Source organism: Staurois parvus, unplaced genomic scaffold, assembly GCF_062004578.1.
Source record: "Staurois parvus isolate SC_StPar_1 unplaced genomic scaffold, SC_StPar_1.0 ptg000602l, whole genome shotgun sequence".
NCBI classification, from domain to species: Eukaryota; Metazoa; Chordata; class Amphibia; order Anura; family Ranidae; genus Staurois; species Staurois parvus.
This window is the reverse complement of record NW_028318398.1, coordinates 739,637-753,678: the sequence shown is the minus strand read 5'-3', so window position 1 is coordinate 753,678 and position 14,042 is coordinate 739,637. Positions and strand designations below refer to the sequence as shown.

Sequence of the window (14,042 nt, the reverse complement as noted above, 5' to 3'; positions counted from 1 at the left end):
TGACGTAAGCCATTCCCCATGAGATATGTCCCTACCCAGATACTGGGACCACGCCCTGGTATAGGATGGAAGTTCAGAGTGAATCGCGGAATGTAATAATCTGTAGAGGGAAGCTAAAAGATGTCTGGTAGGTTCAGAAAGGGAACATAACTGCTCAAACTCAGAGAGAAGGTGAAGGATATGAGAGGAGGAGTGCAAGTGTTTACAAAATGAAGATAAGTGCAAAGCAGTCAGCCAATCCCTGGGAAAACCCGGGAGGAGAAGGAGGCCCATCTAAGGATGAATTAAGTCATGAGCTACCAGCCAGGAGGCACGGGAGAAGGGACTAAGAACAGAAGAACCCATCCCTTATAGAAAGGAAGGATTGTCAAATAGAGACGACATTGGGGAAGGATCAAAGACAGTAGGGTATTAAGGCCACATCTATACCATACACGCATGACCTCAACAGTTAAGGGCGACAAGCCAGGGAAGCACTGTAAGTCATGGCCATAACCCCAGGGGAAAGTTTGTAAACTGACCGGAGATAAGTCTTGTTCCACCATGGAAGAAGCCTTACGATAGGGTTTGGGGAACCAATCAAGCATATGTGACAGCAAGGCGGCTCTGTAATACAGCTCAAAATCAGGCAAGCCTACTCCACCCAAGAGCTTTGGATAAGTAAGTAACTTGTACTTCAGTCTCGAAAAGCCACAATGCCCAATGAACCTGATCGATATAGAACGCAGGAAGAGGAAGAAACTCCTGGGCACTGAAACCAGGATAGTCTGGAAAACGTAGAGCAATTTAGGTAAAGTGTCCATCTTAAGGGTGTTAATGCGTCCAAACCAGGGCAAAGAGGAAGCTCCCCATGAGGCCAGGTCTTTACGCAGACAAGAAAGTAGGGGCAGACAATTAAGGGAGTACAGTTCAGCAAGATTGGAAGGTATCAGTACCCGAGGTAGGAAATAGCCTTCAGACGCCACTGAAAAGAAAAATTGGAGTGAAGATGCAATAACATGTTGTTGGGCAGAGTAGTATTCAGCACCTCCATTTTTGAGATATTCAGTTTAAAGTTACTATACGAACCAAGCCTATGAAACTCATGAAGTAGACTAGGGAGTGAGATGAGTGCCTGTTGCATGTAAACCAAAAGGTCATCTGCATAAAGAGAAAGTTTGTGATGAGAGGAAGGGGTATGGATACCCACAACAGAATCGTTAGCCCGTATAGCCCGCGCCAGGTGTTCCATAACCAAAACAAAAAGAGGGCATCCCTGCCTTGTGCCGTTCGAGATAGAGAAGGATGAAGAGGATGTGTCATTCACAAGTACCAACGCCATGGAATATGAATAAAGGGACATAATTCTGGCATTATACCTTGATCCCAAACCTATCTGCTCCAGAGTGAGGCGCAAAAAACGCAAATCTACTCAATCAAATGCCTTCTCAGCGTCAAACGAAAGAAGGCAAGCCTTCAGGCAATGCTGTTTGATATAGGAAATAAGATGAATAATTTTAGTGGTGTTATCCCTAGCCTCACAACCCAAAATGAAACCCACCTGATGCTGGTGAATCAAAGCAGGGAGGAACAGTGACAAATGATTTACCATAAGATTCGCAAATAACTTGACATCTAGGTTAATCAGGGAAATTAAGCGATAACTACTGTAGAGGGATGAATCCTTATCCAGTTTAGGAATATTTAAAATATTGGCTGAAAGGCTGGATAAGACAGGTGAGAGTCGTCAATGACATTAAAAGCTTGGGCTAAAAGCGGGACCAGCAAAGGGGCAAAAGTTTACCTGAGGAAGTATCCAAGGTAGGTGAAAAAGCTATATGAAAGTAACCTCCCACAATGAAACAGGGACCACCAAAAGAGGACAATTTGGTCAGAACTGTGGAGAGAAAGGGACCCTGGTCCTGATTGGGACCATAAATATTTACCACCATAAAGATAAAGTCCCGATGTTTCAATTTAAGAACAATATAATGACAGGTAGGATCTATGAGGGAGTCCAAGACCTCAGGACTAAAGATATTATGGAAGGCCACCAACACCCCCTTAGACCTGGCTTTTATATTAGTACTGTGGTACCATTGGGTGTAGTAGCGACTTTTGGAGAACTGGAATACTGTTCATATGGAAATGGGAGAGGCCTAGGTGGGGAACATCAAAGGCACATTGAGCAGGTCTTGGTCCAGGCCTCCCACAGGGAAACAGATACCAAGAGGGAAGCTACTCAAGTTAAAGAGCAACCCCCTCATAAAATATGTGTATAACATACCCTCAGGAGGTAAATGGAGGAAAACAAGCTATCCTCCTCCCCAGAGAAGCATGAGCCCGCGAGCAGTGGGAGAGCTTCCCCCACAAAAAGAAAGGAGGGGCGCAAAACCCTCACAGGAAGGATTGAAGGAGCCCCCCTACCATTCCCCCCAAAACACAGGCGGTAGTACTCGGGAGCTAACACCAAACCAAAACACACAAGGAATGGATAACAAAAAAAAACACATGTAACAATGACAATTCAAGAAAAATAACATTAATGTAGTTATTTAAGAGCATGGAACCAACAGAACCCTGGAAACCACCTAGTAGGGGTGGAGGCCATACAGTCAAATGCAAACATAAATAGAAAAAGGAAAACCTCCCAATGCAAAGCAGCTGGGAATTCAACCATCTGGAATCTTCTGGGAAGAGGATCTGGAGAGCTTCTTCCTGCTGGACCACTGCCACTGTGGGGCAAAAGGAAGACCTGGAGTTTGCAGCTGAAAGGGCCAGTCCGGAAAAGCCACTTGAGGCAGTTCAAAAGTGGAAAAAGTGACAGGAGTGGAGGAGAAGGTAAGTATCACTGTGGCTCCATGCTCCCCAAGTCATGCCCCCCCCCCCCCCCGCTCTCTCATTTTACATGAGAGTTGCTGTTCCCAGTTGCTTCCACTTTGTTATAATACCACTAACCATTGGCCATGGAATATTTATTAGCAAGGCAGTTTTCATGGATGGACTTATTGTACAGGGGGCAACTTATCACGATACCATGCTTGGAGTCACTGAGCTCTTGAGAGCGACCCATTCTTTCACAAATGTTTGTAGAAGCAGTCTGCATGCCTAGGGGATGGATTTTATACACCTGTGTCCATGGAGGTGATTGGAACACCTGAATCCAATGATTTGGAGGGGTGTCCCAGTACTTTTGGCAATATAGTGTATATGTATAGGGTGTAGCTGAAAAAACATGTTAGTGCCCAATCATACTGATGCGATTTTAATCGCACCTAATGCGAATTGAAATCGCACCAGAAATTTCATCTAATGAATGTGAATGTCAGTGTCTTAACACGTGCGATTTGCTGCAAGGCAATTTCTATAGTTCTTGCATTACTTTTTCTGCAGTTTTGTTGCAATTTCACATACATAGAATATAATGGAAATTGCACTGCAAATTGCAAGAAATCATTGAAAATCTTCACAAGTAGAAATAAAGTCTTCAGAAATTGCACCTGAAATTGCACACAAAACTCACAATTTTAAATCGCAGCGGTGTGACCGGTGACTTAGTAGAGGGAAGCCTGACAGAGCAAGGAAACATTAGTGCAAAAAAACATTTATTCACCCCGTTCATATTGCAGCGTAATTTGTCCCTGAAAGTGTCCCTACCATGAATGGGCCAATTGGTCGTGTTTGCCCCCCTGGCTATAAATTCCCAATCCTCCTCTGAATATGTCAGCAACAAATCTGTTTTATTACAGGAACAACTTTTCTTTTTTTTTTTAGTATAGGGATTGAATATTTGAAATTTGACCATATCGCCTTTTCATTTTAAATTTTCCAAAAAAAGAGAGTACTCTACCTTGTGCCTGTAAGGTTGTTTTGTATACAATGTTCCTTTATAGATCAGGTTCATATAATGCAGTACTTCAGCCATAGCTTTCACTGCATAATAAATTCGTGGAGCGAGTCCTTGGTGCACAAAAGGAAATAAATTTGGACACTTTTCTTCTATTATACAATCAGTATAGTTAAGTGGACATGATATGGTACTATTTTCATTTTCTTTGTTTGCAGACATACACTTTGCCATTGATAAAATATAGATGTCTCCAAATGAATTAGTTAAGCTAAAAGTCTTGTCAATTCCATCAAAAAAATGTTGTTTATTTGGGATGAATAAAGGGTATAAATCCACAGCCAAGCTACCATTAAAGGCAGGTATTGGATTATATCCAGAAAAGCTCAAATACCTCAGAGGAGGAAAGATAAATGTTTTTTCAAAGCTAGTACTTACATCATGTAAATACAAATAAAATACACTCTGACTGATAAGTGATCCACATATTACAATTACTTTAGCTTTAGACTCTTTAATAACAGAGATATCACGTTTTATAGCACGCTCTATATCAGTGTCATCAGCAAGCATATAAGACCCGATTGATATTGTATATTCCACACAAATACTGTTACTTTTCATGTACTTTATTAATATCTCTTTATCTTTTTCTCCGGCATCATCTTGTGATGCAATTATTCCAACCCACGTCCAGCTAAAATGTTTCAACAACTTAATAACAGCCATATAATGAACGTGGTCATTCTGAACTGTCCGGAATACATGAGGATAGAGAAGCCTGTTGGTTAGAGAATAGTCCGTAGCTCCATAACTGATCTATAGAACAGAAAAAGAGCCAATTATTTTCAATGCTGAAGTCGATTTTATGAAATATATCCACAAGATAAAAGGAATTAAATCAGTCTACTATAGTCTAGACCGGGCGGCAGCAACCTGTAGATTGCTATCTATCAGTTGATCACGGCTAGGTGACTGGTAGATGGTGGTCTGGGCTTGTGGACCCCCCATCCATGAGCATCAAACAGAGTGCAATGCTACTTGTAAAGCTGGATCTGTAGTAAGGAACCAGAGCCACATAAGCCGATGCCTCCTCTGTAGTGGCGGCTCCTGTCCCATGATACCCACTGCACTCCACCTCTTATCCCGGCTAGTGGTCTCCAGAGTGGTGCCGGCAGCAGGAAAAAAAGAGATCTTCAGGTCAGTGTGAAGTAATACACTGGGCGTAATAGTATAGGGCTGCTTTCACACTGATGTGCTGAGCTTTATCCACATCGCGGGTGCAGTGCAGTGTACCTGCAGCTCACCACCTGATTTAAACCCATGATTGCCATGCAATGCACACGATTGTGACACAGTAGTGCGGCAATTAAACATTTAAATCAGGTGTGAGGAGGCGACACTGTGCCTGGTGATCTTTGACTTCTCCCATGTTGTTCAGGTAGATCCCCACCTCTTTAACCACTTGCCCTCCAGAGGATTCACCCCCCCTCCTTACCAGGCCATTTTTTGCGATACAGCGTTGCGTTACTTTAACTGACAATTGCGCGGTCATGCAACGCTAATTAATATTACATTTATGTACTTTTTCCCACAAATAGTGTTTTATTTTGGTGGTATTTGATCGCCTCTGCATTTATTTATTGCGCTATAACCAAATAAAAAAAGGCAATTTAAAAAAAATATATATATATTTTTGACTTTTTGCTATAACACATATCCAGTAAAAAAAATAAAAATCTACAGGTAATTCCGTCATAAATTTAGGCCAAAAGGGATTCTGCTACATGTCTTTGCTAAAAAAAAAAATCCCAATATGTGTACATTACTTGTAAATTAATTGGTTTACGTGAAAGTTAAAGCGTTTACAAATGGCGGTATAGATACTGGATTTTTTTTCATATATAGTAGTAATGGCGGTGATCAGCGACTTATAGCGAGACTACGGCGGGCATTCTGACACTGGGGGGAGCTGACTAACTGCCACTAACATCCACAGTGACACCAATACAGTGATCAGTGCTAATAAAATGCACTGACACTGTACTAATGGCCCTGGGTAGGAAGGGATTAGGAAGGTGTTTTATTATGTAAGCAGCATGCTGTTGTTTACATACAGACCTCTCCCCTGTCAGTGTTTTTTGGCGATTGCCAGGTGTCCGTGGTCAATCTTCAGCAGTGACCCGGTGATTGACAGCTGTAGCCACCAATGGCAGCGTATGTAGGGCGGCACGTGTGCGCCCCCCTACCAGGTAATGCAAAATCACATTTATACCGTATTTTCCGGCGTATAAGGTGACTGGGTGTATAAGACGACCCCCTAATTTTCCAGTTAAAACATAGGTTTTGGGCTATACTCGTCGTATAAGACTACCCCCCTTCTGAAGCAACACCATTTAACCCCACACTTTGAATGACAATTGCTCGGTCATGCAACACTGTACCCATATGAAATAGGTGGCACTGATGGGCACTGATGAGAAGGCACTGGTAGGTGGCACTGATGGGCATTGACAAGCATCACTGATGGGCACCGAAAGGCAGCACTGACTGGCACTGTTAGGTGGCACTGACTGGCACTGATAGGTGGCACTGACTGGCACTGATAGGCAGCACTGATGCGCACTGATAGTTGGCACTGACGGGCACTGATAGGTGGCACTGATGAGCATTGACAGACATCACTGATGGGCACTGAAAGACAGCACTGATACATGGCACTGATAGGCGGCACTGATAGGCGGCACTGGCTGGCACTAATAGGTGGCACTGATTTGCAGCACTGATAGGTGGCACTGATTGGCATTGATAGGTGGTACTGACTGGCACTGATGGGTGACACTGAAAGGCAGCTCAGATGGGCACTGATATGTGGCATTGATGTGCACTGGTAGGCACTGATATGTAGCATTGATGTGGCACTGATGGACACTGACAGCTGGCACTGCTGGGGCTACACTGATCATCAGGGCACACTGATCATCAGTGCTCTGATGATCAGTGTACATGTCCCCTCCACGGAAAGCCGATTACCGACTCTCCTCTGTCAGCGTGACAGCTCGAGAGGAGAGAAATGCCGATAACCGGCATTTCCCTGTTTACATGTGATCAGCTGTGATTGGACACAGCTGATCACATGACCAAGCCGACATCTTCGGATCTTTCAGTGATCGGTGATTGCTGTGTCCGAGGGACACAGCACATCGCCGCGCATGCGTGGAGAATGGGAAGACGTCATATGAGCCAATCACGGCAAGTGATGTATTCTACTAATGAATACAGAGCCTGCTCGGATTGGCTGCGTCAGAGAGGCAGGCTGATGATGTCACAACTTCAGCCAATCTGAGCAGGCTCTGTATTCATTATTAGAATACAATGCTCGCCGTGATTGGCTCAGCACGGCACACTGTATGTAGCTGAAGCTATCGTACAGTATTACCGCACATCCAGCAGTTCTATACCCGGCGTATAAGACGACCCCCAATTGTTGGAGTAAGTTTTTAAGTAAAAAAAGTTGTCTTATACGGCAGAAAATACGGTATATGTGAATTTGCACAGCCCTGCCACCCTGTAGCAGTAGTTCTGCTATAGGGTGGTCAGGAAGAGGTTAAGGTTGCCTACCCCTGGTCTAGACATATAGGGTTTATATACTAAAGCTGGTTCACTCAGAATCTGGTGGAGCTGTGCATGGTAGCCAATCAGCTTCTTTGCTGCAAGGAGAGGAGAGAAAGCGGTGCAGATTTCAAATCCCTAGACCTGTGAAGTATTTTTTTTCTCCTCTCCTTGCGGGGATGACAGTACGGGCTAGATGGCAACTGATTGGTCAGCACCGTCCATGTGAGGGTGCTGATTAATTAAAAGCCCTCTAGCCCAAACTGTCATCCCTGCAAGGAGAGGAGGGAAAGTGGTGGGGATCTGAAATCCTCACCACTTTCTCTCCTCTCCTACCACTGAGAATATGGAGCATCTGCTTCCACGGTATACATCCCCAATCGCCCACTCTCCGCTCAGCATGGGATCAGTGCAGGAAGGCTTTCCACACCAATCCTGTGTGAACTCAAGCTATAACAAGCCTGGTCCAGTAGCTATCAGTAGGGATGAGCTTCTAGTTCAGCCTCAACCCATGCTCTGACTGAGTTTTGCTTGTTTGGAGGTTCAGCGAAGGAGTCAAACCTCCTGCTGGAGTGGGAAGTGCAACAGGATTGCTAACACTGAATCATCCCCACCTAACCCATTTCATTGGAAATTCCCAGCTAAAAGGTGAATGTGAACAAAGGGGTGGGGATAGTAAACAGCATGGGGTTCCCCCAAAAATTCGTAGGAGGGACACCACCAACATTTTTAGGGGGACTTGCCAGATCGAATGTGGATTCTCTTCAAATTCTACACCTGACTATTTGAGCCTTGTATTGTGTTTAAGGGGTAATCCGACACAGAAGTGAAAAAAAAAGCATAGGGCCCCTCTCCAATATACATACCAGGCCCTTAGCCAAGCATGCAGCCTAGATGGCCGGGAATGGGGGGGAGGGTACTTTTTTCTCCTCCTGAACCATACCAGGCCACATGTCCTCAATATGGACCTTGCCGTGAGGGACAACCCTGGCAAAGCACCTTGTCCCCATGAGAACAAGAGTGTTTAAATGTGGATATGCAACCTCTGTACCTGACCGGATTTCCCAAGCACTGCAATGCATTATGTGACATTTGTCTTGGTACTCCCTACAATCACAAACTTCACCCCTGCTGCCCTTCATCCTGTTGCTGCTTTCTGTGATCCTGAACCTTGTCCTGGTCCAGTTCCTTACCTGTCTTACTTGCTTCTTCTTGCCAGTTATCCTGATCCTGCTTCCTATGAACCTTTATCCCCATCCTCCTGTTCCTACTGCCTGTACCTGCTTCCTGTGTATGTGATTCCTGTTCTGGCCCTGTTCCTGACCAGGGGTGGACTGACCATTTGAGCACTAGGGTACTGCCCGAGGACCCGGGGTCAGTAGGGGGCCTCATGAGATGCCCCTGGTACCTTTCATTGGCTTTTTCAATGGCTTTTTTGGGTGTAGGCTAGGACACAGGGGCCCCATGACCCCCTATTGTCTGGGGGCCCCATGAGTTGTCAGTCCGCCCCTGTTCCTGACGCATCATATACACTGTTCCTTGTTCCTCCTAACCTACAATGTGTTACCTGATTCCTCCTGCTGCTTTGCATTTAGTTTAGGTAGTTTACACTTGTACATATCTTAGGAAATTTGCATTGGTTTGTAGATTATTTAATTAAAGTGGTAGAAGCAACTCTCCCCACAGCCCCCCTATATACTCACGTGAGCTCAATCTTGGTCCAGCACTGTGCATGTCTGCCATCTCCCACAGCATCGGGAGCCATTGGCTCAAGACCAGTGAGTAGACAGCGGGGGCCAGGTCAAGCCAGGATGTATGTCTGAATAGACACATGAAGCTCAGCTTTGAAGCAAGCACACACAAGTGACCACCATAGGAAGCGGCTTCCTATGGTGGGCAATAAGGAGGGGGAGGAGCCTGGAATGCCGGCAGGGGACCCCAGGATGGGAGGATTGGGGTTTCTCTGTGCAAAACCATTACACAGAGCATGTAAGTATGATATGTTTGTTATTTATTGAAAAAAAAATGAAATTTTAATGTCATTATAATTGTCAGGTTAGATAGGGAGTTTTGTGTTTTGTTGGTGTTTGTATTTAAAAAAAAAGTGTGCATTCCTAATAAATCTTATTACTTTTCCTGCTTTTCAGTCTGGCCCTATCGGTGTAGCCCTACATAACTGGTCACCAATCCAACATCTGGAGTGAGAGCTGGAACGCACCAAGGACTGCAGCGCTGGTGTGATGAAGTCATGCCACGCTGCGTTCCATGATGCGTTCAGTGGTGTATTTAGTTCTTGTGCTTCCCTATGCAACACAGAACCAACCCCCCCCCCCGCACCACCACACTCTGCCACTGACTGCCGCAACCATGGCCTAGGGTTGCCACTGTTTCTTTAAGCCAAACCTGAACACTGTAGCAGTGCAGGGCAAATTCGTTTACTGAAGTATACACTATAGGATCATAAAAGACCTGGGACACCTTTAGGTGCCCGAAGGGGAGGATAGTAAAGCGAGGCACATAGCGTGCCAAGGAAAACAGTGGGTGTGGCCAAATATCTCTTGCTGACATCATCACCCCATTCCCCCAATGATGCCAGTCCTGCCCACAGCCACCCACAGCTCTTGGAATGGCATTTGTGTGTGAGTATTTTGGTTACTTGGGGAGCCACAGCCGGATCAGACTAATGTGCCAATTTTCCGGCAGACTGAAATCTGGACACATGATTCAAAACCCAGACTGTCAGGGTGAATCCTGGAAACTCTAGGTATTCTATGGATGAGCAGTGAATGAAATAGTAGTGTGTGATCAGAGCTCGTCCAGCTAGATGGCACTGGGGGTGTATGAAGTCTGCCTTACCTCCCAGTACACAGCATTCTGGACATAAGAGCATATGGAGTGGTCACCCTGGGCTCCTCCAGTCTATGGGATCTATTCATGGTATACAGGTCACAGCCATTCCACCCCCTAAGTTTGTTCACTACTGGATCAGATCAAATGTCCTCTGCCAGGAAATCTGTATCATCCTTCCTAGTGCTCCTCCATGCAGAGGAATTTGGGGCATTCTAAAAAGGAAGCAGCTAATGGAGGAAGAAGAGAACCAACTGAACTATTCCCCCTTCAGTCTGCATTCAGTGGTACTGGAGGAGGGGGCATAGAGCCTCTGGTGGGACATCCAGCCTCCACCACAGACTGTTCACACAGGACCAGTTGTGAGATTTTTACATTCACTTTGATGCGCACATACACTGTCATGTGATCTCATGGATGCGGAATGACCATTACAAAGCACTGGAGGATCACACACACTGCTAGAGCCGAGGTCTGACCTCACATGTCACTCATCACACAGACAGGAGCCCGGCATGTGCATCCACTGATGGCTGTCCTACACTCACCACACTGCAACAAGAAGCCAGCCCATCATCATTACCCTCCCTCTAACATTGCTCCCCTGTCATCACCACCGATCCCCACTCTACTTCTCCCCCCACCAGAGGAAATCAATCAGAGCAGCAGTTGGTGAAACACTGAGCAAGCCAGAATAATGACCCCCGGCTCCACTGATTACAGAAGAGCTCTACTAAATTTTTCTAACAGCCTGTACTAACTAGGAAGGTGCTACACTTGCAAAGACTTTGCTATTCTGGTCAGGGTCTCATGGTGAAAACAAAAGGGGGAGGCTAAGCATTTTATCAAGCAGGATACAATCAGGGGGATGGGGGTTTAATTAAAGACAACATGCAAAATATAATTGTCCTTTAAAACTTAATACCAGGAGTTCCGTGCACAAAACAGTTATTTTCACAATCATTTCAGTTGCATTGAATAACATGATTTTCTCATTGGCTTTATGTTATTAGAATTTTGCACATGACGGAAAGATAAAAGGAATATTATTATTATTATTATTATTATTATACAGGATTTATGGTGCCAACAGTTTGCTCAGAGCTTTACAATATAAAGGGGGACAATACAGCAACGATACAGTTCATAACAAGAGGGTTAGGAGGACCCTGATCCTGGGAGCTTACAATCTAAGAGGGAGGGGCTGGTGGTACAAATGGTAATAACTGTGGGGGATGGACTGGTAGGAGGAATAGAAGATTCCATTATTAGCTGAGGGCAGGATAGGCTTCCCTGAAGAGAGAGGTTTTCAGAGATCGCCTAAAAGTGTAGGCTTTAGACAGACAAATTGGGGTAGAGAGTTCCAGAAGATGGGGGAAGCTCTGGAGAAGTCTTGGAGATGAGCGTGGGAGAGGGAGACAAGTGAGCTAGAGAGCAGGGGGTTGTGCGAGGAGCGGAGAGGACGGTTTGGGTGATATTTGGAGACAAGATTGGTGACGTAATTTGGGGCAGAGTTATAAATGGCTTTATATGTTATTGTTAATGTTTTGAAATGTATTTGTTGGACAATGGGAAGCCAGTGGAGGGATTGTCAGAGAGGGGTGGAAGATATGGAATGGTTGGTGAGGTGAATGAGTCTGGCAGCAGCATTCATGAAAGACTGAAGAGGGGATAACCTGCGATTAGGTAGGCCAATGAGGAGGGAATTACAATAGTCAGCATCTACCTGTGTATATCCATAGATTCCCAGTATCTCTGCCATTGGAATTGTTGTCACTGAACAAAGATCTCCAATGAAACCCACCAGTTCAGCTACTTTAGAACAGGAATAATTAGGGACTGTCTTCCGTGGTCCAGATAAAATCCTTAGAACATTCCTTACAGCAAAACTAGGATGTAAACATGAGTCTAGCATACGAAATCCAAGTGTAAGATTCGGCAAAATTTTTGGATTCTTATTAACATCGCGTATAGCAGAAAGAAAAGCAAAAACATTTATAAGTGTATGCCTATAAAATCTGTAAAGAAAAAATATTTGTGGTGGATTAGCATACATTTTACAATGGACTTACACCAACTGGCCTCTGATGGCCTCTCCTACATCTCTGACAAAACAAACACTCGTCTTGGTGGCACATAGGCATCAATGTGGTTAAAAGCAAACATCGATTTGACCCCATTAATGATTAAAAAAAATCAAAGAATGTTCTTAGAATTACATTTTTCAAACAAAATTCTACTTGTCTATATCCAGCTTAAGTGTCTGGCTTGTCAAAGGTGGGGACAGGCAATTGTAGGCCACTACACACATGTTCACTAAACGCTGTCTAACACTTTTCAGTAGACATGACTGGATTTAAATTCAGATTATTTTTTCAGTAAGGAATGAATAACCACTTCAAAATTGATTTTGTCTTACAAGATTTAGAGAGTGAAAAAGTGAGGTGATGTGGCAATGATGGTGGTTAAGTAGTGTCACTAACTATAAATGAAATAGGAGCACTCACCAGAAAGCCTCCTGGTTCCAAGTATACCAACTAGCCTTCAGTTTTGCCTCCTCCCAAGCAACACCCTAATAACCTGTTTCACCTGGTCATGGGCCTGACCTCTACGATTACATGATCACTGGGTCACCTGTGTCTAGTTTTATTTGTGTGCCATATATTAAGCAATGGTAGCTAAGACTATGGTATTAAATGGTATTTCCCAGTGAGATCACATATATGGCAAATAACAATGGCGACAGAGATGAGTGTATCCCTGCAATGACCTTTAGTGATTTCCCTGACAAGATGGGTTTGATCCAGCTAAGTCCCCTAGACCACAGATCATATATATATATATACTACAGTATATTACCAAAAGTATTGAGACGCCTAACTTTATACACACATGAACTTTATTAGCATCCCAGTCTTAGTCCGTAGGGTTCAATGTTAAGTTGGCCTATCCTTTGTAGCCATAACAACTTCAAATCTTCTGGGAAGGCTGTCCACATGGTTTAGGAGTGTGTCTATGGGAATGTTTGACCATTCTTCCAAAGGCACATTTGTGAGTTCAAGCACTAATGTCGGCCGAGAAGGCCTGGCTCGCAGTCTCCAATCTAATTCATCCCAAAGGTGTTCTCTGGGGTTGAGGTCAGGACAGTCAAGTTCCTCCTCCCCAAACTCGTTTATCCACGTCTTTATGGACCTTGCTTTGTGCACTGGTGTGCAGTGATGTTGGGACAAGAAGGAGCCATCCCCAAACTCTTCCCACAAAGTTGGGAGAATGATATTGTTCAAAATGTCTTGATATGCTGACACCTTAAGAGCTCCCTTCACTGGAATTAAGGGGCCAAGCCCAACCCCTCAGTTGTAGTGAAGGGAACTCTTAAGGTATTATTATACCAAGACATTTTGGACAAATTCATGCTCCCAACTTTGTGGGAACAGTTTGGGGATGGCTCCTTCCTGTTAAAACATGACTGCACACCAGCAAGGTCCATAAAGACATAGAGGAGTGAGTTTGGGGTGGAAGAACTTGACTGGTCTGCTCAGATTCCTGACCTCAACCTGATAGAACACCTTTGGGATGAATTAGAGCGGAGACTGTGAGCCAGGCCTTCTCGGCTGTCATCAGTGTCTGACCTCACAAATGTGCTTCTGGAAGAATGGTCAAACATTCCCATAGACACTTTCCTAAACCTTGTGGACAGCTTTCCCTGAAGAGCTGTAGCTGTTATAGCTTCAAAGGGTGGGCCAACTTATTACTGAAC

The 14,042-nt window shown here is 44.5% G+C and overlaps 1 protein-coding gene across 1 annotated transcript in view; it reads right to left on the bottom strand.

The window, feature by feature from the left end:
• The window catches only part of LOC149449823 (vomeronasal type-2 receptor 26-like), a 51,018-nt gene that overhangs the window by 35,447 nt on the left and 1,529 nt on the right, over nt 1-14,042 (bottom strand). Inside the window, exons 2-3 of the mRNA XM_089692717.1 lie at nt 12,012-12,174; nt 4,455-4,645 (exon numbers count right to left, since the gene is read on the bottom strand). Of these exons, the coding sequence (XP_089548843.1) occupies nt 4,455-4,645; nt 12,012-12,174 (354 nt within the window). The remainder of the gene's footprint in view (nt 1-4,454; nt 4,646-12,011; nt 12,175-14,042) is intronic.